This window comes from Thunnus albacares, chromosome 3 (genome assembly GCF_914725855.1).
Source record: "Thunnus albacares chromosome 3, fThuAlb1.1, whole genome shotgun sequence".
NCBI classification, from domain to species: domain Eukaryota; kingdom Metazoa; phylum Chordata; class Actinopteri; order Scombriformes; family Scombridae; genus Thunnus; species Thunnus albacares.
In genome coordinates, this window is record NC_058108.1 from 3,304,228 (window position 1) to 3,330,726 (window position 26,499).

At 41.7% G+C, this 26,499-nt stretch overlaps 1 protein-coding gene across 2 annotated transcripts; it reads left to right on the forward strand.

Moving 5' to 3' along the window:
• Window positions 1–639: 639 nt before the first annotated feature.
• Window positions 640–25,839, forward strand: myh9a (myosin, heavy chain 9a, non-muscle). 2 transcript variants are annotated; one of them, XM_044345818.1, is made up of 43 exons: window positions 640–862; window positions 5,713–5,903; window positions 6,112–6,252; window positions 6,365–6,521; window positions 7,029–7,056; window positions 7,342–7,435; window positions 7,995–8,015; window positions 9,218–9,310; window positions 9,399–9,462; window positions 9,950–10,048; window positions 10,819–10,962; window positions 11,236–11,331; window positions 11,466–11,542; window positions 11,711–11,905; window positions 13,296–13,469; window positions 13,740–13,913; window positions 14,522–14,636; window positions 15,181–15,371; window positions 15,655–15,776; window positions 16,098–16,167; window positions 16,266–16,426; window positions 16,614–16,722; window positions 17,047–17,178; window positions 17,362–17,568; window positions 17,681–17,818; window positions 17,953–18,076; window positions 18,278–18,449; window positions 18,681–18,893; window positions 19,077–19,221; window positions 19,312–19,518; window positions 19,672–19,776; window positions 20,358–20,510; window positions 20,757–21,005; window positions 21,132–21,344; window positions 21,533–21,745; window positions 21,909–22,070; window positions 22,391–22,519; window positions 22,848–22,936; window positions 23,220–23,343; window positions 23,722–23,930; window positions 24,095–24,203; window positions 24,354–24,526; window positions 24,812–25,839. In XM_044345818.1, the coding sequence occupies exons 2-43, from the start codon at window positions 5,718–5,720 to the stop codon at window positions 24,918–24,920; spliced, it is 5,886 nt and encodes a 1,961-aa protein (XP_044201753.1). In that variant the 5' UTR covers window positions 640–862; window positions 5,713–5,717; the 3' UTR covers window positions 24,921–25,839. The 2 variants fall into 2 exon arrangements, with proteins under 2 accessions (XP_044201753.1, XP_044201754.1); XM_044345819.1 differs by lacking the exon at window positions 7,995–8,015.
• The last annotated feature ends 660 nt before the right edge of the window (window positions 25,840–26,499 follow it).

A 26,499-nucleotide genomic window follows, 5' to 3' on the forward strand; every position in this document is an offset into this window, starting at 1 on the left:
ACGTTTCTCTTTTATCTGTTTCTATCCTGATTCTGATTCTATTATTGATTCATTTCTTTGATTGTTTTAAAAGCTTGATCATGGAGGGGAGGTGCAAATTAGCTTCAGCTGGGCGTCCTGTCTATATGACATCTGTTGTGTTGCTTATCTGTGTGTAACCATGTTTATCTGTATGGTTCCTGTTAAATAAACACGTTTTTAAAAAAAAATGTCAGTTGACTAATGGATGAGTTCAGCTTTAATTCTGAATACATTTCAAATACAGAAAGGATTTTCTTCTCATGTATTATTATTGACAGTCAATCTGACCAATGAAGTCAGCTTTATTGGTCACGTACACGCCCACTGATTCACTGCTTACATGCTGCCTTCACATGCACCATCTAACACAGATGTAAGACGTTTCTCTGGTTGATATCTATATTCTGTTTTCAAAAGTTAAAAATGAGCAATGCCTACATTATTCTACTCTTCTTTGTACCATTTGATTTTTATAATAACTCAAGAGCTATTAAAAAAAAACAATAAAGCCACTGCTCTCAGAGACGCTTGCTGGAACAAATACAGGGTTTTACGTGGAGGACTTGAACGCAGCACACGGAGGGGCGGGGCTTTAACTTACCTGCAAAAAATAAAACTGGGCGGATCAGCGGTGCAGAAGAGTCCATCCTCACCGAGCCACGCCTGAGCAGCTGGACCGCATGACAGAGCAGTGACACAGCAGAGACACAGAAGAAGCTTTTTTCCTGAGCAGCCTCTTGTTTTGTGAAGAAGCAGGAGAACTGCGCTGCTGCTGCTGCTGCAAACACGGACACAACAAGACGAACCGAGCTCACCTACAGTGCCTGCAGCTGAAAACCAGGTGTGTTTACTGTTTGTTTTTAGCAGGTGGAGACAGCGGGTTGACTGTTTTCTGTGTGATGAGTGTGCTGAAGAAAGGGGAAAACTCGATTTTAGTTGAAGAAAGACAAGCAGAAATACATTTGTTGTTGCTCAAGGTGGTTAATGTGGTGCATCTAACCAGGTGTGCTCCTCAAGCCACACAGAGGAGCCCTTTAAACCCGCGCATGCTCAATTATCACCATATTGTCTCTGAACATAAAGTTAAGCTGATTTAAAACACTCAGTAGGACTTGTGCTGACAGTTGTGATACTGACTCACAGCTAAAGCTACCTGCTTCCTTATGATGCTCACAAGACAAACAACCACCAGTAAAACTCAATTATACTTTCATAATGATACTTTCAGAAGGGAAATGACCTGTAATGAAGATGAACTCTGTCCTGTTTAAAAGATAGATATGAAGTAAGGTTTACTTTATAGTTTAGGACACGTTTCCTTTATTTATGAGGAAATAATAATGTGCAGAGTGACACCAACAGTGTGACAGGACAAACAGTCCTGCCTGAGGTATGAAAATTCATGCCTTCATCTCAGGTATTCACTGTTTAGACTTCAGCTCATGTCTGTTCTAATTACTTAGTTTGGATCCTGCAGTGCACTTTGTCTGGTTGATTGTCAGGTGGTTTGCATGAGGTGAGTTTTGTTCTTTTGTCTTTTAATAAAACAAACTGCACACGCCCTGCTGCTGTGATCTACCCTCAGGATACAATATCAACACGCAGCGTGCAAAAGCGGATTTGGCTCAGGTCATGATGAGTAATTCATTTTTAACATGATCTGTTAGAGACTGTTTCATCTGGTACATATTGCTAGTCATGATTTGCACAAGTAGTCTTTTTCTGATCTTCCTCTTTTGGGTTCAGCCCCGGAAATTTAACACCACCGCCACATCTGGAGCCACAAAGTCATCTGGTTCTGCAACACTGCCTCCTCTGCCCTCCCATCACCTTTTTTTTATACTTAAAGTAAAACATCTTATTATTACTGAAATCTTGATATTTTCCCCTTTTTTTTCACACCTTTAAGCAAACAGAGCTCATCTTGCTCCCTCTCAAAACCTGGACTCTCTATCGCTGTCCTCATACTTTGACTAATCCCTGATGTTTGCACCAACATGGTCTGTCTCTTATCAGTCCCTCCCTCACCCCACCAGCCCTGTATCAGCAGCCAGGCTGCAGATGGCAGGGCTCGTCGCTGCAGGGACATGTGCTCCCCGCGTTAGGTAAGAGCCATGGAAGCCTGGATAAAGCAGGGATTGACTGGCAGCCAAGAACAGGAGAGAGCAGGAGACTGGAGATGCTGTTGAAAACGTGCATGAGGAGAGCAAAGAGCACAAGAGAAGCAGATTAAGCGGGTTGTCAGTGCAGACAATAGGAAGGCCTCTGCAGTGATAATTAATTCCAAAAGCTGTAAGATTAACAAGGTGAGTGAGTGCAGATGGGGTTAAACTAGTCTTTACATGTTTGTTAAAATCCTTGTCAGACATTGACTTTACTCTTCATCCTGGCCTCAGCAGCGCAGTCGCAGGATGTGATTTTTGATCAGGCGTGTGTTGGATATTCTGCTGTCCACACCTTGTTTAATTACTGGATTAAAGTGATTTGAATAGATTTGATAGCAAAGGGTGGATGTGCAGGTTGAACTAGTTCAGTTTGTCATTTTGAACCACAAAGTTTCAAAATGTGCATAGGCCCAGTTTGTGCAACTTCCTGAGGAAGTTAGCCCATGGATGGCTTAGACCGTGAAGCCACATACATTTGAATGTCACAAGTTTTCTGTGTAGATCTCGTGTTTAATGAGGCTTTAGTCTGATTAATTAACGATGATTAAGGCATTCATTTATTCAACGTAAAGACATGATGCTCTCAGGCTTCTCTGACTGCTGGGAATGCTGCAGTTTCACACACTTTGCAGGAGTTTTGCATTTAGTGCTTGATGATGAACCAGTAGACATGTCACCTAGTTTGTCCCCCCCCTCTAACCCCCCCACGTCCCTCCAACCCCCCCACAGATCTTCAAGAGTCTGAGCACATAATGAACTTAAGAGAGACACAGATGACACCTTGTGCACTGATCCCCTTATCCCTCACTCCTATAAACACACACTCCTCTTGTCTTTATCTCTCTCCGCACACAAACACACACACACACACACACACACACACACACACACACGCTCTGCTGTTTTTTCATCATTCATCCTACACCTGAGAGGAGGCAGCTGCCCTACTTCTACTCTATGTGATAACTCCTGTTGTTGAGAATATTATATCTTCTCTTGGTTGTCTATGAGTTACTACCAGCTGATAATATTCTTGTCTTTAAAAAGCAAACCAAAGGTCTGAGCATTCTTTAGAGATTCAAATATTTTATCCTTAATGTCTAGAAAAAACATCCAACTAATTTTTTTTATGTTCTGAATGTTATTTACAACATATAATTCAAAAAAAGTCCATCACACACTTAATACTTTTATATGTATGAGGTGTTTAATTGTCATTTGAAATGCCTCCATTTTAAATACATCTTTGTCTTTCTGTCTAGTGGTCTTTATCTGATAAATCACAGTGGTCATGAGATGATTAATAAGATAAAGAATAAACAAAAACACATTTCTGCTACACAACCTTTTTAATTCTGAAAACAGTTCAGATTTTAGTTTGGTCATTATTTTATTCAGCCAGCTGGCAACCTGTGTGTTGTTGGGAACCACTGCCTCGGTCTCAACAGAAACCAGTTTATGTTTAAAGGCTCTTGTATTAGATACATTTCTTGTCACACATTAAATCTATAACCAGATCAAGTTGCTCTTACTTCTAATCTTTACTTTCAAATTCATGATAATGACTTTTTTTTTTTTTGTTTGTTTATTGTATCTTTCTGTGTTCATTGTTTTTTATATGTGACTTAATAGATGGTGAAATGTAGTCTCTCAGGACCCTCTTAAAAGATGAAATTATACATCTCATGGGGGCTTCTTCTATAAACAATAAGTTGTTTCAAACTCTGCAGATGCTTTTGGTGAAAGCAGACTTGAGGGGATGGATGCAGGGTGCGGTCGGGGAATAATGACATTTCTCTCTTTGCCCAGACTTGCTCCCGACATTCCTTCCTGCCTCTCTGATTGCAAAGCATCCCGCCACCGACCTCTATCAGTACTTTACATAACACGCGACTGCAGGCGGTGCACAGAGCCTGCAGCACAGTGATAATGTAATAGCTGAACATTTGTTACTGCTGGCGGAAATCGAGAATCTGACGAGAGGGTTTGGGGATAATGAGCAGTGAAGACGAGCGGGAGAGAGGGAGTTGGGAATTTGTGGAATTCTGTGTAATGAGCTGGTGAGGAAGGAATTTAGTCCAGACGGGGAATTATAGATGGACAGGTAGAAGAAACATGACGCAGAGATGCAGCTGCACTGTAGAGTTGAGGTGACTAATTGTTTTGTCTGACTACAATGTGCCTCAGGTCATAAATACACTGGCGAGGATTGAAATTAGATGTTTGTATTTTTTTTTAAATGACCTGTAAGCAGCTCAACACACTCTTTCTCTACATTTGTCTGTTTTGAAGAGCTTTAGTAGGTTTATAGGTCACAGGTTATAGGTTGCATGCTCATAATAATACAGTGAAACTGAATGAAAATGACAGCTGTTGTGGAGGTTATGGGCCTGAACCTGTGCTTTACCTCCTGTTACCTCCTGACGGTGCAGTAAACTTCATCGCGTGTTGTTTGTCAGCGAGCTCATCTGAGCGCTCACATCCGTGTTTTTGTGTCACTTTGAGCTAAAAGTCATTATGCAAACTCAACACAAAGACCTATTATCACATGTGATGAGTGACCGTTTAGGTTGCATGTCAAGCGGTAACAACAAAAGCTGTTGTAGTCAAGTCTCACTGACACACAAAGGAAAACCCTCCTGTTTGAGTAATATTGAAAGGTAAATTTCGGACCCGCTTGTGTACGTAAATGAAATGAAATATTCTCAATATAATGCAGACGCAGTCGTCTAAACTAGTAGTGAGCAGAATTATTTTAGAGCTACGCACTTTTCTAATTTGTTTTTTTTTTTGTTTTTTTTTAATTAGGGCGTTTTTGTTTGATTACAAGAGAGTAGAGATGACAGCAGATAAGGGAAGAGACAAGAGGTTTGACTACAACAAAGTTCCCCTGCAACTCCTGAATTACATCGTCAGCATCTTAAACTTCAAGGCCACAGTGACGTCTTTGTTTTTAGAGCATTTTAATCTGAATTGCACATCATAATAGACAGTAATGATGATTTTAAATATTTTGATTTTACCTGTATCATGATGCCTTTCCAAGAACAAAACGCCTTTGTTCACGGGTGAAATGTACAAAACCAGAAGTCATGATGACTCACATTTTAAGTCTGAAGTGTTTTCTCAGTGGTGGGGAACTCGCTGCAGAACCACAGAAAACAAGAAATGAGTTGAGCTGGCTGAGTAGCACTTCTCATGACAACCAAGCTTATCTATACGTGTAAAAATACGTGGAATTCCCCGCCTTTTATTTTTCTTTTAAGGTAGTTTTATATCAAGACTCTGAGGCCACACCAACAGTTTGGCAACCAGATACAGCAGAATGATATAGGATTTAACAACCTGTAAAGGAAGATTGAACAAGGAGCTCTTCAGGTCTGAAGCAAAATGCCAGTTTTATATTTTTTTGTTGCTCTTACAAACTCTGTCAACTCTCTGAAAGTTCAGCCAAGTCAGAATGTTTTTTTTTTTTTTTTTTTTTTAAACTGATCGGTTTAAAATGTCCATTTTCTCTGTCTTAAAGCTACCATGACGGACGCAGACAAGTTCCTGTATGGGGACCGCAGCGGGACCAACAACCCCCTGGCGCAGGCCGACTGGGCCACCAAGAAACTGGTGTGGGTTCCCTCCGAGAAGATGGGCTTCGAGTCCGGCTCCATCAAGGAGGAGCAGGGAGAGGAGTGTTTGGTGGAGCTGACGGACTCGGGAAAGAAGGTGAAACTGACAAATTTCAGTACGATGAATTGAAATGAACATCAGCCGTGTGATCCTGACCAGCCAACCAACCAACCAGCATTTTCATCTGATTGATGCCACTGCACTTTGCTAAAAATACGTTCGGCAAATGACATTAACTGAATTTTAACCAAATATGTGTTTGCCATCCAAGTCTTGACAGCTTTCTGGTCTCTGTGAACTTCAGGTGAAGGTAAACAAGGATGATATCCAGAAGATGAATCCACCCAAGTTCAATAAGGTGGAGGACATGGCGGAGCTCACCTGCCTGAACGAAGCCTCTGTGCTGCACAACCTGAAGGAGAGATACTACTCTGGACTCATCTATGTGAGTTTGGGTGGATACATGCGTTTGTGTAGCGGCGCCATAAACGTGAATCATGTTACAGATGATTTATTTTTATTCTGTGCATTAAACTATCTTCTGTCTTCCCCCCCAGACGTACTCAGGTCTCTTCTGTGTGGTGGTCAACCCGTACAAGTACCTGCCCATCTACACTGAGGACATAGTGAACATGTACAAGGGCAAGAAGAGGCACGAGATGCCCCCTCACATCTACGCCATCACAGACACAGCGTACAGGAGCATGATGCAGGGTACTGTAATTATATTTTTATACAGACAAACAAAACTATGTATTAGATAAAGTACATGTGTATACCGAGTGTGTGTACTCTAAGATGTACACACACACAGTTTTGCACATTCAAAGTGCTTTTTTTTGTCAGATCCAGTTCAGATACCAAAGATATTCAATAAACAATCATGTCAAGCAAAAAAAGTAGCTGAATCCTGTAAATATTTTTCTGTTTTTGCTTGATAGATAACTAAACTAATTATTGATTATCAAAGTAATAATTTTCTGTCTTTCAGCCACTGTATAATTTACAATGAAATGATGAAATTACAAATGTGAAATTAGAAGTTTCTAAGTGGAGCTGTTGTGTTGTAATTGTTTCAGTCCTTCATGGTTTAAACTCATACTTGCTGCAAACTCCTGAGATTAACAATCACACACAATAGAAGACTTCAACTGCTTGTGTTTTTCTGTTTTATCAACTGTTTCCTGATCGGGATTTCACTTCTTTTTCATCCTCGACCAGATCGTGAGGACCAGTCCATCCTTTGCACGTAAGTCTCTCTTTTCTGTCAGTACTTTCCCTGTAAACTGGTTTAGTTGTTTCTTTAGTGATCAGTCATTTTTCTCCCAGATTCAAACAGTTCAGTTTCAGTTCAAATTTGATTGTGCAGTGAAGCTACAGGCTTCCTGTTTTTTTTTTTTGCACAAGAGAGGTCATACTTGAGTTGTATTTATCAGAATCTTTGTATTTATTGTTGTGTAAAGTATTGACAGCTTTTCCTGATTGATACATAATGTTTCTGAATGTTCTATATGTATATATTGTGTCTTTACAGTGGGGAGTCCGGAGCAGGGAAAACAGAAAATACTAAGAAAGTCATTCAGTATCTTGCTCATGTTGCCTCATCTTTCAAGTCCAAGAAAGATCAGGTCAGTACTTGTTTGTCTTCTTCAGTCTCCTCTTCCTTTCTGATTCGCTTCTCACCGTTGTCCGAACATTTGTAGAGACTACGATGGACACCTCCCCCCCCCCAAACACCCTCCTTTTGTGTCTTTCCTCTCTTCCAAAGTTCTCTTTCCTGCCTCCCTGTTCTTCCCCTTTTTTTTTGTAGATTTCCATGTGAGTACATCTCTATAAGGTAGTCTACCTGAACGAGCCGTGTGGCGATTACTGCGCATTCCTCTTTCAGGCCTTGACGTGCCTGCCTCACCTCTCTGCTGACTCAAAGTGAAGCAGAACGCAGATGTGTGTGTGTGTGTGTGTGTGTGTGTGTGTGTGTGTGTGTGTGAGAATATTTGTACTGTTCTTCTTGTATGTAGGCTATTTCACAATGTCGAATGTTGAAATGTTGAAATTTCTTCATGATCCGTCAGGTGACACCAGGTTTCCTCTGAATTACATAATTTGTGTGAAGTTGGCGTCAAACATGTTGAATTCTCTCTTCTTTTTTTTTTTTTTTTTTTTTTTCTCACCCCCCCCCCCCTCTAGGGCAGTGCGGTTTTGTCACATGTGAGTTAATCGTTCTGACTCCATAAACATGGTGTCTAACTGTTTTTATGCACGAGCTACTCTACTAACGGGAAATGTTTTGTTGTCTTTGTCTGGGTTTTGAAGGAAATGCATTAAAATACTTGGATTTAGACTTTGGCTTTACAAGAATAGTTTCACATTTTGGGAAATATGCTTATTTGCTTTCTTTCTGAGAGTTAGAAGATTGATGCCACTCTCTCTGTTTTTAAATATGAAGCTACAGCTGGTTAGCTTAGCATAAAGACTAAAAACAGGGGGGAAGTGGTTTGCCTGGCTCAAGTCGCACCTCTAAAGCTCACTAATTAACACATTATATTTTATGTGTTTAATCTGTACAAAAAAAACCCAAAGTGAATGACATAGTCTGGCACATAATCCCCCCCCCTCCCCCACGAGAGTGTTATCTATCTTCTCATTTAATTGCAAGAAAGCAAATATACCCAAAATGTCAAACTTTGCTCTTAAAACAAAGAAAAACATTTAAAATTTCTAAGCAAAAAATATAAAACAGTAAGAAGGTTTACCCTCATATGTTTTAGATATGAGTTAAATACTTTCTTTAAAAATCCAAAACCAAGTTGTCCATGCCCGGAACAGCAGTTAAGCTGAAATACATCTTACTATTTGTACCTATTTTAAAGCTTTATTAGGTAAAGGTATTGTCTCTCACTCCACCCATCAGCTATTTTTTTTTTCTTCAATCCAGTCAATCTGGATTCAGTTATTGTTATGTAGACATTTTGGGGTGGTACAGTGCACTCCTGCATTTCCTTTGGGGGGATCTTGGCCAAGCTGTGTGCTGCTTGTGTTCTCCTGTTTGTGCCTGCATGGACAGGGATGGTCTTACAGGGGTTTTGTGCTTGAGTGGGCTTGCTGTGCTGCGGCAATGTGCGTCGGAATGTGCAGGACTGTGTATTTGCATGCATGCGTGTGTGTTTGTGGTTGATTGGGCATTTGAGCAATGATAACATCCCTTGAGGTAACTCTTTTCAATATGCAGCCTGAATGAGTTTTTAACAAGTTGAATGAGTAATTGCACAGAGCTTGCATTTGCATTTGCCAATGAAAGGGCTGCAGCGCTTCAAGAAAATGCATGATTTCAAGTTGTGCTTGTTTGACAAATGTCCAGCTCAGAGTCATGTAGTCTACGGTTTGCTCTGATACCGTCTCCTCTCTGTCAGGGGGAACTGGAGAAACAGCTTCTGCAAGCGAACCCCATCCTGGAGGCCTTTGGCAACGCTAAGACCGTCAAGAATGACAACTCCTCAAGATTCGTAAGAATAGCTTGTATTAAATTAAACCTTAAAACATGATTTTAAGTTTTAATGCTGCATATCAAAAATTATTTGTTTTCTCTTGTAGGGAAAATTTATCAGGATCAACTTTGACGTCAATGGATACATCGTTGGAGCCAACATTGAAACTTGCATCCTTTTTTAAAAACGTGCTTCTTGCTTTCTCTGTTCTTTTTGCACCAGGCTGGATTAACCTGTTAGGTGGCGTCAGGCTCTGCCCCAAACACACAAACATGTTGCCCCAGCCCAGTTTGCCCTGGTGTGAGTGACAGAAACCAACCAGTATTTGTACAACGTAATACTCCCTTGCCCCGTGTCATTTTACGATGAGAGTTGCTGAAGGATCTGCACCGTGGAAACAAATGACCACTAAAATATGAAAAAAGATTAAAACACATTTTGACAAAGATAAATGGATAGGTAAATGCATGAGACATCTTAGGGCATTGTGGTGCATATTGCCAAACAAATTTGAAATTTATCACATTACCACAAAGACAACCTGGGGTCCTGGAGCAGTTGCCCAGTTTGCCCGGATGGTAATCCAGCCTTTCCTCTGTACTATGCGTTTAAGATGCTGCTGTTGCATTTGTCTGTCCTTGACTGAAATGTTGCCAGATCTGCTGGAGAAGTCTCGGGCCATCAGACAAGCTAAAGAGGAGAGGAGCTTCCATGTCTTCTACTACATGCTGACAGGAGCAGGGGACAAGCTGCGCTGTGAGCACACAACTTTTTTTATTATAGAAAGTTGCAAAATAAATGTTTTATTATTACCAGAATGGGACTTGCAGTTCAAGACAGCCAAGACATTTCTTAAAGGGGACATAACATGCACATTTCCAGATCTATATTTATATTCTGATGTTCTACTGAAATATCTTTGCATGATTTACTGTTCAAATACAACTTATTTAACTCTTTTGCAGCCCCTTAGATCAGCCTCTGTTTGAAACAGGCCGTTTTAGTTCCTGTCTCTTTAAGGCCCCGCCTCCTGATGAGCCCACTGTGTTCTGATTGGTTAGCTCAGAGAAGCTGTGTCTCAGCTGACTTCCAGCAGCAATATGAACAAACAGTAGTAGTAGGATTTCACCTGTTTTTTTTTTTTCTTGAGCTTTACTCGAAATGTCAACTTCTCAAATACATTTGTGCATGTTTGAGAAACCCAAACCGAAATATGAGAGTGGACAACGTAAACAACACATGGGGAAAACCTTAGCAACAAAGGCTATAGAACAGACGTCAGCAAGGTAGAAAAAACCATTGCATATGTCCCCTTGTATAGATACTGTACATGGGAAGTAGCTGGTTTGGCCACCATGATTAAAAACCGAGCTTCCCTTTTTCTCTGTTCAGTTACTAGCGCTGAAGTTATCTACATTCAAGCCGTGTAGAGTTGAGCAGTGCCGCCTCTCTACTTCACAGAAATGGTGCTATAAATATCAGTTCTCAATGAATGACTCCTTCCTCTTTTCCTCCTCACTATCCAGCTGAGTTGTGTCTGGAGGATTACAGCAAGTACCGCTTCCTGTCCAACGGAAACGTGACGATTCCTGGCCAGCAGGACAAGGACTTGTTCACTGAGACTATGGACGCCTTTCAGATCATGAGCATCCCGGAAGAGGAGAGAATTGGTACCTTGATTTTTTTTTTTTTTTTAAATAAATTTGGCACAGTATTACAGTATTTCAACAACTCTGGTGACATTTCTGAATGCAAAACAGTGATTTTTGCTTAATGGGTCAACTTGATTATTTAAGTCATTCTTAAGGAGTTACAGTAAATATCTTCTACATAATGAGATTTCTGGGGCTGCTTTAAAAAAAAAAAAGGTATAGTGGCACATTGTTCTGCATGTGAGAATCCTTCGCGGCAGCAAACAGTGAGATCTTCTGTCTGTTGGTCAGGTCTGTTGAAGGTGGTGTCGGCCGTGCTGCAGTTGGGAAACATGACCTTCAAGAAGGAGCGTCACTCTGACCAGGCCTCCATGCCTGATGACACTGGTACACACATTTACACAGCACCACTATCATCATCATCATTTCCTCTGTGTAGACTGTCTGTCTCAATCCATTTGCTTAAACCCTCCCAATTCATCCATCATCCACCTTTTACATCCTCCATGTTTCACCTCCAGCTGCCCAGAAAGTGTGTCATCTGCTGGGCATCAACGTCACCGACTTCACTCGAGCCATCCTGTCTCCCAGAATCAAGGTCTGCATTGCAATCATTGTGACAAATTTTTGCCACTTTTTTGTTTGAACTTGGTGTTTGGTTTCTGTTTCTTGCTCCACAATTAATTAACACGATTAAACAAGACATGTCACAATAGTTTTAGTATCACAGTATGACATGGGAGATATTTTTTTTTTTTTCCCCCAGGTTGGCAGGGACTATGTCCAGAAAGCCCAGACCCAGGAGCAGGCTGAGTTTGCTGTCGAGGCTCTGGCCAAAGCTTCTTACGAGAGGATGTTCCGCTGGCTGGTCCTGAGAATCAATAAAGCCCTGGACAAGACCAAGAGACAGGGAGCCTCCTTCATCGGCATCCTAGACATCGCTGGATTTGAGATCTTTGAGGTAAAGTTTTTAGGGCCTGACAAACTCAGTGATGCAGAGTTTTGGTCAGCATTCTGACTGTAAATAGACTCCCCCCTATTTACACACACACACTGTTAAACAAACCCACTGAGATGGCAAAGACGTGGCTGGTTTTAATGGTGTCTCTGCACTGTAAAGACCCCATTTAAACTTTGTCATGCATGTTGGGCAGGTCAGATAGCTATCGGATGTCTATCGTAAAAGCATCCGAGATTGGTTCGAAATGCATTGCGCATGCATGCTTTTTGGCAGTTATCAAACAGATTCAGGTACAATACAGCCACCCTCTGGACTGGAATAAGGCTGACCCTGATTTGCATGTAGCCTGTGAAAACCAAGACCAGTTGCTGCCATCAGAGACTGAATGTAAACAAAAGTGTTCTAAATCGCATCTGGATTTTATTCAAATAAGAGACACTTGAATTGACAAATAAGGCTGAAGACTCTCACACAGCAAATCTCACTCACTGGTACTTAATATCAGTCCTAAAGGGACACATGGACAGTCTGCAGCTCCATGAATGGACAGGGTTTCAAAAAGACCTGCTGTCCATCTCCCTCTCTTATTGGAGATGTACAGTAGTCCCTCACTGATATTAAGGGACATATGGCCCTGAAAATGTCTGGAAACAGTGGAGCACGCAGATCTTCACTGTCCTTCCATTGAAGGGAGGTTTTAGCCAAGAACACCAACAGTAGTTAGAGCCAAGACATGCTCACTGCAGGACAAATTGTTCATCTGTCCAGCTCTGTTGGAAACCACATCCAGCTCTGCAACAGGTACATTCTCGACAGTTTATATAAAATAACTCCAAGTCAAAAATTCAAAAAATAACTGCTAGTGTTTGTATGTGCTGTTGCCTCCTTTTTTATTTGGACTCCAGGTTGAGTCTCAAATCATCGTCTTCATCTGGGAATCAAGTGACTGCTGACACACTTCACTGTCATTATACAGTAGTTTGTTTTCTCTCTGAGATGTTAGATGTACCTCCGTCGCCATCGGAGCACTCTAGATGTTCTGCCCATCCTTGTGGCAGCGGGTTGTATGTGATCAGTGAATCATTAGTGAAAATAATCTTCTAATCCGTCTACTGTATGTCATTATCTCAGAGCTGATTTAAAAGTGGACAAGGAGCCTCTATAGGGCTTAAGAGGTCTCATTCTGATTGGCTGAGCACATAATAACGTGAATACCTGTGGCCAAGAGATGCAGAGAAAGGTTGACAAGCCAAAAGAATTCAGTGTGAAATAAAAAATTGCAATTCCTCCTCCTACCAATCTGTCAATCACGACATACTGTATCTGCATGCTGTTTTTCATTTTATATCATACTATATATTCATTACCTTGTTCTCATTCTCTCCTCTAGCTGAACTCGTTTGAGCAGATGTGTATCAACTACACCAACGAGAAGCTGCAGCAGCTCTTCAACCACACCATGTTCATCCTGGAGCAGGAGGAGTACCAGCGGGAGGGCATCGAGTGGAACTTCATCGACTTCGGCCTCGACTTGCAACCCTGCATCGACCTCATTGAAAAACATGTAAGATGACACCCAGTTACTATTTTTCTTCAAGCCTCATACATAAACACTGACTGTATCTGTCTTAACTTGAAGTGAAGTCAGTTACAAGCGTTCTGCAGAACTCACTGTCTGTGTTTTCTGCAGAAAACAGCTGTGTAGTTCAAGTTGCAGCTTGTAACTGCGTATAAATTATTAAATTAGTCAGGATTCCTGTGAACTGCAGACTGATGCATGCTGTTTGTTTTTGCTTTTCTTCCCCCCCCCCCCCCCCCCCACTGTTCATCACAGGCTGGTCCTCCAGGTATCCTCTCACTGCTGGATGAAGAGTGCTGGTTCCCCAAAGCCACAGACAAGTCCTTTGTGGAGAAGGTGGTCCAGGAGCAGGGAAACAACCCCAAGTTCCAGAAACCCAAGAAACTGAAGGACGATGCTGATTTCTGCATCATACATTATGCTGGAAAGGTCATTGACTATAACTTTGTTTGTATTGTTGAATCTGTAACTTTTAAAGTTATATTGTTATCTGAATTTAAACTTGTAGAGCATGTACAGTTGGCTTCAAGGCCTTTAATTATTATTATCATGGATTACTGTTATTTGTGCATTAACATAAAAATAGTATTTTGTTTTTGTAGCTGGTTGAGGTGGAGCTGCTTTATGTACTGTTAGTAGTTTGATCCATAAGACTTATTCTATGAGCTTTTATTGGAACAATCTTAATCTGCAGTTTAACTAGTAACTATACCTGTAAATGTAATGGAGTAAAAAGTAAAACTTCCTCTAATGGAGTGGAGTAAAAGTTTGAAGTACTGTAGCATTAAATGGAAATACTCAAGTACAGTTAAAAGTTATTTTCCACCAGCTGACTACTTTGGCTGCAATGTAACAACATAGTTTTCTGGCTAAGGTTTTATTACATGTTTTTTACAACAAGTTTGTAACTAAACTTCATAAATACTTGCTGTGTTTCAGAGTACTGTAAAGCATTAACCTAAAATAAGTTAAAAGCTATTACGATTGCAGTTCTTCATAGTAAATGTATTTAAATAAATCCTCTCGCTCTGGTGCAGGTGGACTACAAAGCAGATGAGTGGCTGATGAAAAACATGGATCCTCTGAATGAGTGCGTGGCCACTTTGCTCAACCAGTCTACCGACAAATTTACTGCCGACCTGTGGAGAGACAGTGAGTGGAATTTATCCAAAATCTCATTCTGCTTACTGCTGTAAGAATTATGAAAATGTCACGTTGCAAAAAAAACAAATGTTGAATTACTGCACTTGTTTATTGGAAATGCAACATTTTAAGAAGGTATCTTTTGATGCCTGACAAAGGCCCAAAACTGGGACGCTGCATGCGTTTCTAACAAACTTGTGTGCAGCAGTTCAACAATATCTTTTGCATGATCACATTTTCAACATAACTGTTGGCCAAGTGTGCATTACACAACTCATAGTTTAAATTTGTCACCTTAAATGAACCTTACTTACATTTGTTGCTGGTAAAATGTCATTACTGAAATGACTAAAACCAGAATCACACGATGGAGCAAACAGTTTAATTTCTGTAAACACGAGGCCATCTGGTGTTTGGTCAAAAGAACTGCAGTCAGTCAGTCAGTTATTATCTAAAAGATGTGATACAAAACATGTTTTCATCGTGAGAAACTAAGATGTTATCATAAAACGCACTGACAAAATCTTTTTCCACATCCTCCGTGTCCTCACAGTGGACCGTATCGTCGGCCTGGATAAGGTGGCAGGAATGTCGGACTCAATGCACGGTGCGTTCAAAACCCGTAAAGGCATGTTCCGCACTGTGGGCCAACTGTACAAGGAGCAGCTGGGTAACCTGATGGCCACGCTCAGAAACACCAACCCTAACTTTGTCCGCTGCATCATCCCCAACCACGAGAAGAAGGTACAGAACAAAGGACACATCGACGTCATTTAGCAGCACTGCAGCTGTTGCAGAAACGGATTTATGAACTATTAATGTGTACTAACAGGACACAAATGAGAGCTTTATGAACTTTGATCCTGACACAGTTTATTAAACACTAATAGAGAATTATTAAGTTGTTTTATCCATCACAATCACAAATTATTGAACTATGCATAATGATCAAAACAAATTGTTGTTTGTGTGTGTGTGTGTGTGTGTGTGTGTGTGTGTGTGTGTGTGTGTGTGTGTCCTCCTCCAGGCAGGTAAACTGGAGGCTCATCTGGTTCTGGACCAGCTGAGGTGTAACGGCGTCCTTGAGGGGATTCGCATCTGCAGACAGGGTTTCCCCAACCGCATCGTCTTCCAGGAGTTCAGACAGAGGTGACAAACCACACTAGCTGTTCTTATTTGCAATATGTTTTTTGAAAGAGACTTAAATACATAAAGAGCAATTCCTCAAAATATTTGTTTCCTTTCTCTTTCATTCTTTCCCCCTTTTGATACATATTTATATCTTACCAACCCTATAAACATAAACCCTGTCCTGGTCTAAACATTACATATGAAGCAGGACAAACATGAAATAAGAAAAAAGGAAAAACCGACGAGACGCATAAAGACTGTAGACATTAGACTTAAAACCACAACACTGAATGTGTGAATGTGAGTCATGTCATTTAATTCTGCTTGTCTGTCTCTCAGGTATGAAATCCTCACTCCAAATTCAATTCCAAAGGGCTTCATGGATGGAAAGCAAGCCTGCGTGCTCATGGTAAGAACAATAAATCAATCAATTTTAATTAATCAAAAGAGGAAGAAATGGCTCATTTCCACCTTACTTTATCTGTCTCACTCTCTCCTCTATGTCAGATCAAAGCCCTGGAGTTAGACTCTAACCTGTACCGCATCGGTCAAAGTAAAGTGTTCTTCAGAGCCGGAGTCCTGGCCCACCTGGAGGAGGAGAGAGACATGAAGATCACTGATGTGATCATCAGCTTCCAGGCCTGGTGCAGAGGATATGTGGCCCGCAAGTATGAAGGATTAAGTCACTCGGATCCATAACATTAAATATTTTTTTTTCACCATCTGTACATATTGGAAACAACTTTACAGACTGCAGCTCTTCTACTGCAAACGAATTTATCTGATGATGAGAAGACATTCATGTTGACAAAATGGCAAATATGCTAATTGTTTTGGGGTTTTTTTTTACTCTAGAGCCTTTGCTAAGAGGCAGCAGCAGCTGACAGCCATGAAAGTTATCCAGAGGAACTGTGCAGCTTACCTGAAACTCAGGAACTGGCAGTGGTGGAGGCTTTTCACCAAGGTAAGAGACGGCAGTAGATTCAACATGCTAGTGTCATGGTTACGATTATAACGATCAAAAGTAGCAAAATTAATAAGTTGTACCTTGTGTTTACTTTTCATTATACTTTCTGTTGATTTTGTGAACAAGGGACAAACCTGAGCAGTGATTTCTGTGCTGCCAATAATGAAAACCCCAAATTAATTCGGTGACTGCTGTTGAAAGAAAAAATCAGATTTTTGGTTTGCAGCCTTTCTCATGAGAGCGCCATTTCATCCATCCCAACAAAGTCCAAACATCACCATCTGTTTTAATAACTATGGGTGGATTTTGTTTTTTTTCTAGGTGAAGCCTCTGCTGCAGGTGACTCGGCAGGAGGAAGAGATGGTGGCCAAAGAAGAGGAGCTGATCAAGGTGAAGGAAAGACAGCTGCAGACTGAGGCGCAGCTCAAAGAATATGAGACCAAGCAGCAACAGGTAGGAGTCTCAAAAATGACGCAATAAGCTGTGATTAGTTTTATTTTAAATCTTGTGTGATTGTGACAGCGTTCAAACCTGCCACATGTAGGATTAATTCATAAAAACATGAATCTTGTGAATGAAGCAGCTCTGAGATGTAATTATCATGTCTCACTTTGACTCTGACCTCCCCTCTGCTAGCTGAATGCAGAGAAGCTGGCTCTTCAAGAGCAGCTCCAGGCAGAGACGGAGCTGTGTGCCGAGGCTGAGGAGATGAGAGCCCGTCTGTCCACCAGGAAGCAGGAGCTGGAGGAGATCCTCCACGACCTGGAGTCACGCCTGGAGGAGGAGGAAGAGCGAGTCACCCAGATGCATACCGAGAGAAAAAAGATGCAGCAGAACATCACGGTCAGTAAAGTCCCGTGGGACACAGATTGTGAGATGTAATGAAGAAATTCAAATATCAAAGGCGGTGTTTAAAGACGGCATTAACACTGCAAATTATTTATTGTTCATGTAGGATCTGGAGCAGCAGCTGGACGAGGAGGAAGCAGCCAGACAGAAGCTTCAGATGGAGAAGGTCACCATGGACGCCAAGCTGAAGAAGATTGAGGAAGACGTCATGGTGCTGGACGACCAGAACGGCAAGCTCAACAAGGTCTTATGCAGTCTCTTAATTCATAGTCCAACCAATATTATGTATTGAAGCTGTGTGAAAGACAAGAGCAGGGTGAATAAAATGGTTGCACTTGGGACAGCAAGTCATTTTTTTTCTCGGTTTTTCAACCTCAGGAGAAGAAACTGCTGGAGGAGAGGATCTCAGAGTTCACTACCAACTTGGCTGAAGAGGAAGAGAAGTCTAAAAGCTTGCAGAAACTCAAGAATAAACACGAGGCCATGATCACAGATTTGGAGGGCAAGTGTCTATTTGTTACGTTATTGTTTATTTCAGGTTTTTGACCTAAGAAATCTGCTTGTGTGTTTTGTTTTGTTTTTTAATTTTAGGTGTTTTTATATTTCTTTTTTGGTGAGATGTTTATGTATCTGTATTACCAGCACAGTCCTTCTTATGTTATTACCTTTGCAAATAACAAATTTTCTGTCTTCTAACGCTCAGATCGTCTCAGGAAGGAGGAGAAACTGCGTCAGGAGTTGGAGAAGAACCGTCGTAAACTTGAGGGAGACTCAACTGAGCTCAATGACCAGATCGCAGACCTGCAGGCTCAGATCGCTGAACTCCGAGCTCAGCTGGCCAAGAAGGAGGAGGAACTCCTGGCTGCGCTGGCCAGGTCAGAGCCGCTTTCAGAGATTTAGTTTCAACTTTTCATTTCAGTAGAGAAATCACAGTTCTTCAATTACAGGATACAAAGTTTGTTTTAAAAGCAACAAAAAGGATTGTAATGACTGATCATTTGCATTTTAAATATGACCACATGGCTTCATTTTCCCCAGAAATTTTTCTCACTTCCAAGATATACATGTGTATCGATCTCATCTTTCCTCTTTACCTCACCTCTCAGGATAGAGGAGGAGGCTGCAGCCAAGAACATGGCCCAGAAGAAGATCAGGGAGCTTGAGGCCCAGATCTCTGAGCTGCAGGAGGATCTGGAGCTGGAGAAGCAGGCTCGTACCAAGGCCGAGAAGCACCGCAGGGACCTGGGAGAGGAGCTGGAGGCCCTGAAGACCGAGCTGGAGGACACTTTGGACTCCACTGCAGCACAGCAAGAGCTGAGGTAACAGTCAAGCTCATGTGGTCTTACTGCTGGAGGTGTGGATCTTTATAACAAACAGTAACAGAAGTGTTTGCATGAAGAGCTTTTGAAGGCAACACAGTTGTGCAAAGATTTATAGATTTTTGTTTTTTTTTTTTCTTGGCTTGTTCTTTTTAAATTCACTTTCTTGTTCCGTCTCTCAAGGACCAAGCGTGAGACGGAGGTCACCCAGCTTAAGAAGACACTGGAGGAAGAGGCCAAGGTCCACGAACAGCAGATGGCCGACATGAGACAAAAACACAATCAGGCATTTGAAGAACTCAATGAACAGCTGGAGCAGGCCAAAAGGGTAATGAATTAGGTGGTCAGACGAGATGCAAATGCTCAACAGACATCTGAAGAGCACCAGTAACATTTCTCACGTGTGCCACTCCTGCAGAACAAAGTGTCAGTGGAGAAAGCCAAGCAGGCCCTGGAGAGCGAGTGGAACGAGCTGCAGATTGAGCTGAAGACTCTGACACAAGGCAAGACCGATTCCGAGCACCGCCGGAAGAAGGCCGAAGCCCAAGTCCAAGAGCTACAGGTCAAACACGCAGAGAGTGAACGACAGAGGCAGGAGCTGTCCGACAAGATGACCAAGATGCAGGTATGGACGGAGAAGGTTTCTGGAGGATTGAGTTAATGCTTAGAGGGAAGTAAAGGAAGAATAGGTGGTTAAAAGAAGGAATGTTTTATATTTCTGTGTGGATGGACGGAGTGACTGATTTTTTTTAATTGTTTCTTTATTTCTGGTTTTTAGTCGGAACTCGAAAACGTAAACAGCCTCCTGAGTGAAGCAGAGGGCAAGAACAGCAAATCCAGCAAAGACCTTTCTTCAACTGAGTCTCAGCTGCAGGACGCACAGGTACAAACACAGATGCATGTTAATTACTACTATTGCTACTTGTTCCTTTTTGATGTCCAACACACTCGCTTATAATCTCAAAAAGAGATTAAACAACTTGTCAATAAATCAATTCAGTCAATTGACAGTGTAATTGTTTATCAAAATTGTTGTTTATTAATAATCGTTAGTCATGTTCTGCCTCCAGCTTCTCCAATGTGAGAATTTTGCACTTTTCTCTACTTTGTAACTTTGTAAATTGAATATCTGGGTTGTGGACTGTCGGTCAAACAACATTTAAACATGTTTTGAACGTTTCAGCTTTTGCTATAGAAAACTGTGAGGTGCATTTTATTACTATTTTCTGACATTTTATTGACCAAACAATTAATTGATAAAATAATCAGAAGATCTATCTCTTCTCTCTGGGACACATAAGGGTACAAGCACCACAGCCTCTGTCACACATTGTCTTGTTTAATGTGTATGTGACAAATAAAACTTGGCTTATAGCCTGGCGACATGATAAATGTCCATAAGTCAGCTTAAAATCCACGGACAAAAGAACTGACCTTATCATTTGTTTGTTCTCTAAACTCCAGGAGTTGCTCCAAGAAGAGACTCGTCAGAAGCTCTCCCTCTCCACTCGTCTGAGGCAGCTGGAGGACGAGCAGAACAACCTGCGGGAGATGCTGGAGGAAGAGGAGGAGAGCAAGAAGAACGTAGAGAAGCAGGTCACGACTCTGCAGGCCCAGGTCAGTCCACGGTGTCACTTCCTCTTTCTGTGCACTTAGTTTTTTCTTATCTTTATTTTACATGCACTCATCAACAGTTATTGAAGTTGTGCTATAATCACCTTTTCATCCAGTTTTCCTCAGCCAATAGAGAAGAACTTCCTTCTCTTCCTCCCTACTGTAGCTTTGATTCATTCATCAGGATTCAACAACGCCACCAATCTTTCTGATCTGATTCTCATCTGATTCCCTTTCTCATGTCTTCAGCTGGCAGAGATGAAGAAGAAGCTGGAACAGGAGGTCTCAACCCTGGAGGGGGCGGAGGAGGGCCGCAAGCGAATCCAGCGGGAGTTAGACAGCGTGCAGCAGCAGCTGGAGGAGAAGACTTCAGCCTATGACAAACTGGACAAGACCAAAACCCGTTTACAGCAGGAGCTGGATGACCTCTTGGTGGACCAGGACCACCTGAGGCAGATCGTCTCCAACCTGGAGAAGAAGCAGAAGAAGTTCGACCAGGTATCAAGACCACAATGTGTTTTTCGCCCAAAGCAAAGATGCACTAAAAAGCCACTTACTTTTATGAGATTACAGATGTGATTAGACTCTTAACTGCCCTTTTTGATCTCTCCTTTCCCTTCTTAGATGCTAGCTGAGGAGAAAACTATTTCTACTCAGTACGCTGAGGAGCGCGACAAGGCCGAGGCTGAGGCCAGGGAGAAGGAAACGCGAGCATTGACGTTGGCTCGCGAGTTGGAGACCATGACAGAACAGAAGAACGAGTTGGATCGGGCCAATAAGATGCTCAAGGCCGAGATGGAAGACTTGGTCTCCTCCAAGGATGATGTCGGCAAGAGTGTAAGTGAAAACACTGGCATGTTTTGGTGCATGGAGATCTGCAAAGAGAGGAATTGTTCTTGCTAAATATTTCAAACCTGATCTATTTTTTTTATGTTTTTATTGCTTTTAGCATAAGTTTAAAAAAGGTAGTTCATAGATATTGCCAAAACTCTGCATGTATACCAATGCAACCTCCCCCTCCACAGGTTCATGAGCTGGAGAGGTCAAAGCGTGCCATGGAGCAGCAGCTGGAGGAGATGAGAGTTCAGCTGGAGGAGCTGGAGGATGAGCTGCAGGCCACCGAGGACGCCAAACTGCGTCTGGAGGTCAACATGCAGGCCATGAAGGCCCAGTTTGACAGAGACCTGCAGGCCAGAGATGAGCAGGGAGAGGAGAGGAGGAAACAGTTGGTCAAACAGGTAAGAGAGAAAGACCCTTAAATGTACAAGAGAGAATTATTACAAGGTATCTTCTGTGTGCAGTTTGGCATAAAAATGTTGATTTTTCACATGTGACTGCTTGCAAAATGTTTGATTACAGTGTGACTGACCAAATCACCCACATTGTTTTGCTCTCCTTCAGGTGCGTGAGATGGAGGTCGAGCTGGAAGATGAACGCAGGCAGCGCAGTCAGGCCCTCTCATCCAAGAAGAAACTGGAGCTGGACCTGGGAGAGCTTGAACTCCAGATCGATGCTGCCAACAAGGGCCGTGATGAGGCTCTCAAACAGCTGAAAAAACTGCAGGTAACATATTATTACACACACATACCCTTGAGCCAAAGCTGGGTGATCCATAAACTACACACGTGTACACATGTTCGATCAAAATTCAATGCAAATGATTGGAGCCGCCTATCAATCACTATTACAGAGTAACACTAGATAACTAACAAATGAAAGTTATTGTTTGGTCAACTTTTCTACATTATTTATGGGAGTCTGTACACAGTCCTGTTGTTTACCTTCTGTATATCGACAAAAGTGGTCATTGTGATCATAGATATTGATTAGAAATCCCCTCACAATGACGGGTGTCTTAACTGCTGTCTGCATGTTCACTTCAGGCCCTTATGAAAGAGCAAATGAGGGAGCTGGACGAGCTGCGTCTGTCCAGAGACGAAGCCGTCAACGGGGCCAAGGAGACTGAGAAGAAGCTCAAGTCCATGGAGGCGGACGCCCTGCACATCCAGGAGGTATGAAAGTAACTTTGGGGGAAAAAGCAACTGGAAAACATGACTGGATGGAGGATAAAGTACCTGTTTTGGACAATTTCTTAGTGTTATAGACTAAACCAGATGTTATAGATGAGGTATGTTACATGGAATATTAGAGGATGTTTAACTCCTTGTGTTATATATTTTGGATGTCACTGTCACTTGCTTTTTTTGTTGTTAATTACATACATTGAACAATGTTAACTTGGCTCACATTGCCACATTGTTTACAGATAACTGTCCCAACAGTCTCTGCAGTATCAGGCTTTTGAAGTCTTAATATACTTTTGTCTTCTGCCTCCTCCAGGATCTGGCCACCGCAGAGAGACTCAAGAGACAAGCTCAGACCGAGAGAGATGAGCTCCAGGATGAGATTACCAACAGCAACTCTAAGAAGTATGAACCAAACTATCACTGCTACTTCTCAGCCTGTATTTTAGTAAATTAACTGAAGATGCACCCAAATGTAATATATGCATCAGTGGTACAGAAACGCAAATTTCACAGTAACACAGTTGTGCATATAATCTGTATATTAACACTTGGCTATAATGCTTTGAGTGAACATGTAGACAACAGGGTATAGAGGACACACCTATTTAAAAATGCATGATTATTTTATGGAAATCTATGTTTGCACATTAACCGTCACTTCTCCTCTTCCTCACTTGCTGCCCAGTTCTCTGCTGGCAGATGAGAAGAGGAGGCTGGAGGCCCGCATCACCCAGCTGGAGGAGGAGCTGGAGGAAGAGCAGCTCAACACCGAGATGGTCAACGACCGCCTGAAGAGAACCACACTGCAGGTAAGAACGCACAACATCTCAGCTACGTTGATCATGCAGCTGAGGATTTTACCTTTTTTGTTTGCAAGCAGGAGAAAAGAATGGATGTGTTTTTACATTTCTGCATCAGTAATAACACCTAATTTGGAATGAAGAGAAGAACACTAGTCAGTGAGAGTAGAGCTGGCCACCATGGTTAAATGGACAAAGACTTACAACAACCTGGTTTTGTTAGGACAAATCCTTCACAAAAAGACTTTTCAGTCATTGTCAGCTGAACTCTGTGTTGCAGTGGAGAAACAACACTTCAGCAAGTTCCAAAGATGAAGAAAATAAGACTACTTTTAGGATATGCTTTTCTTTAATGGCTCTCTACTGTGTGTGTGTTTGTGACATCAGACTGAGCAGGTGACCACAGAACTGGCTGCAGAGCGCAGCAACTCCCAGCGGCTGGAGGGGACTCGTTCCCAGCTGGATCGCCAGAACAAGGAGCTGAAGCTGAAGCTGCAGGAGCTTGAGGGAACAATCAAGTCCAAGTATAAATCCTCCATCACCACCCTGGAGGCCAAGATAGCTCAGCTGGAAGAGCAGCTCGACATAGAGTCAAAGTGAGTGCCAGTGCAATGGACACATTGATCAGTATTGTGGTCAGTTGGTTAAATCAAGCAAACACATCAAAGAAACATGAATATTTTTCTTGTACTTTTAACTTTCAGAGGCTTAAAATTACGTACTGAATTTTCTCTCAATTTGCTTTTTCTCCTCCTTTCAGGGAGCGTCAGCAGGCCTCCAGGCTGGCCAGGAGAACAGAGAAGAAGCTGAAAGAGGTGCTGCTTCAGGTTGATGACGAGAGGCGCAACACGGAGCAACATAAAGACCAGGTAAGCCTCTTCACTCCTTTTGACTTGATTAATATCCATATTGCTAAAGACAGGACAGAAGGGTCTTATTATGTGGTTTGGTCCTGACTTGAGTCCTCGCTGATGATGCTCTTCACACTAAGTGAACTCTCTCTCTCTCTCTCTCTGCAGGCGGACAAGTTGAACAGCCGTATGCGTCAGCTGAAGCGTCAGCTAGAGGAATCCGAGGAGGAGCTGACGCGAGCCAACGCCTACCGTAGGAAGCTGCAGAGGGACCTGGATGATGCCACGGAGTCAGCAGACGCTATGAACCGTGAAGTCAGCTCTCTGAAGAGCAAGATCAGGTAGGATCTGCTAACATTTATATGTCCAAAGAGCCTTCATTTGAGTGCAGGATGGTCGAGAGATAAGATTAAGATTTTGGGCTGTGATTATATTCATTCATTCATTCAATTATGTCTTAACATTCATTAATAATTACAGTTTGTGCAGCTTAATGGAAGAAGAGTAGTGTAGGTTGTTTGACCAGTTTGTGCCATCTGTGACACAACTGCATATAGTTTTCATACACCTGCCTTTCAATGTACAAATGTTAACTGTGTTTAAACTGGGGTTTTGTTTTTTTTAAGACGTGGGGACTTGCCCTTCAACATGCGACGCATCACAAATCGCTCCACCCTGGACAGCGATGAAGATGTGGACGTGCAGACCGAGGCGCCTGAGCCTGCAGCCGAGTGAACGGACGAGCACCAAGAGAGAAATATTATATTGACTACAGTCAACATGCAAATATAGTGAAACATTAGCCATGCAAGCTATTGAATGGAGTTAGCCTTGTATTCCCCTTGACAATCATCTTATAGCCTTATTGTTACTTTCCATGTAATTCATTTATATTTGGCCAAATAATTGTATTCATCTCAGTGAATGAGTGATATTTTTCTACAAAGTCTTTACAAATAATTTTCTTGGTCTATTTTTCTACTGAATTGGTATATTATATGATGAAACATTGCTCCTTTTACAAGCCAGAGCAGTTTAATTTGTGCTTGAGGTTTATGTGCTGTACTTAACCATTTTTAGGGAAAAACACTGGTCATTTTATGCTTGTTTTGCACACTCACGTCTTTTTTTTTCCGGGAGTTTTGATGCAGTTACATTTGCTATTGTCAGTAATAATCTGTACTGTATTCTTTTCCTCTCACTGTGTTTATCCCTTCATGTTACCTCAACCCGAAATTGCACAATGCCAACACAAACAAAGACACAAGATTGGAAAATGTTCGTTCTTCTGAATGTTAAAAGTTGTTGGTGGAAAAAAAATTTGATTCAAATTTTGTACCATCATGAGTGACACTGTAGCTTGGTTGATGTATCGTTTCTCACTGGTTTTACACTTTATTGATTGTTGGTGGCGGGTCGGCCTGTAGTAGCTCTCACTGTACTGTATTTGTGCTTTGCTTTGCACAGCAGAAGGGGTTTCTGTCAGCACATTAACCTCTGAAATCTTGACTCTCGCATATTTTAGGTCAAATTTGATATCCTGTACCGTTGTATTATCAAACAAATTACATGTCGTATTGATGCCAACATTTTAAGGCTATTCTATATTTTATCATTCGCCTTAATGCAATAAAATTACAAAATATAAAATGCATTTGATCTCCTAATCTCTTCTGTCTTACCAATAATGGCTTTTAAAAGGGATGTGATACAAAGATTACCTAAAACAGTCTTCATGTTCAGACAAGCTGTCCTCTTTTATGGAGTACTGCAAATATGTCCATGAGGGACAGTTTCAACCAGGTCTCCAAGTCTCTGCAAGCTTCACATTAACAATGAAAGTCTTTGTACTGTAAAATATGAACCTTGCAGGCTTTCTGAGGTTGCACATTCAGCTGCAGGGAGTCACTTCTTGAGCCAAATACTTTAATTTGTTAAGGAAACCTACAGTTTCACTTGTGTTAAACTAAATATTGCCCCTTCTTTGCTAAATGTTTGTATTTAGTGACTACTGTATAGAGTGCTGTGATAGATACTCAGCGGGTAAGAGGGGAGATATTATGGTAGAGTAGGTTAGTATGTACAGTAGAGGCCCTCAGCAGCAGATGTCTGATACTCTGTGCTGTGGATGATTAAAAAAAATACATATGCAAAACACATAGTGGGTTATATACTAAGATGCAAGGGGATCCACATATTTATGATGTAAATTACAAAAACATCTTACAAGCCCATACAGACCCATAGTGTTCAGTATTACCAGCCAGTCACAGATAAAACAGTGACGGAAACATTCTGAAATAAAACAAAATAA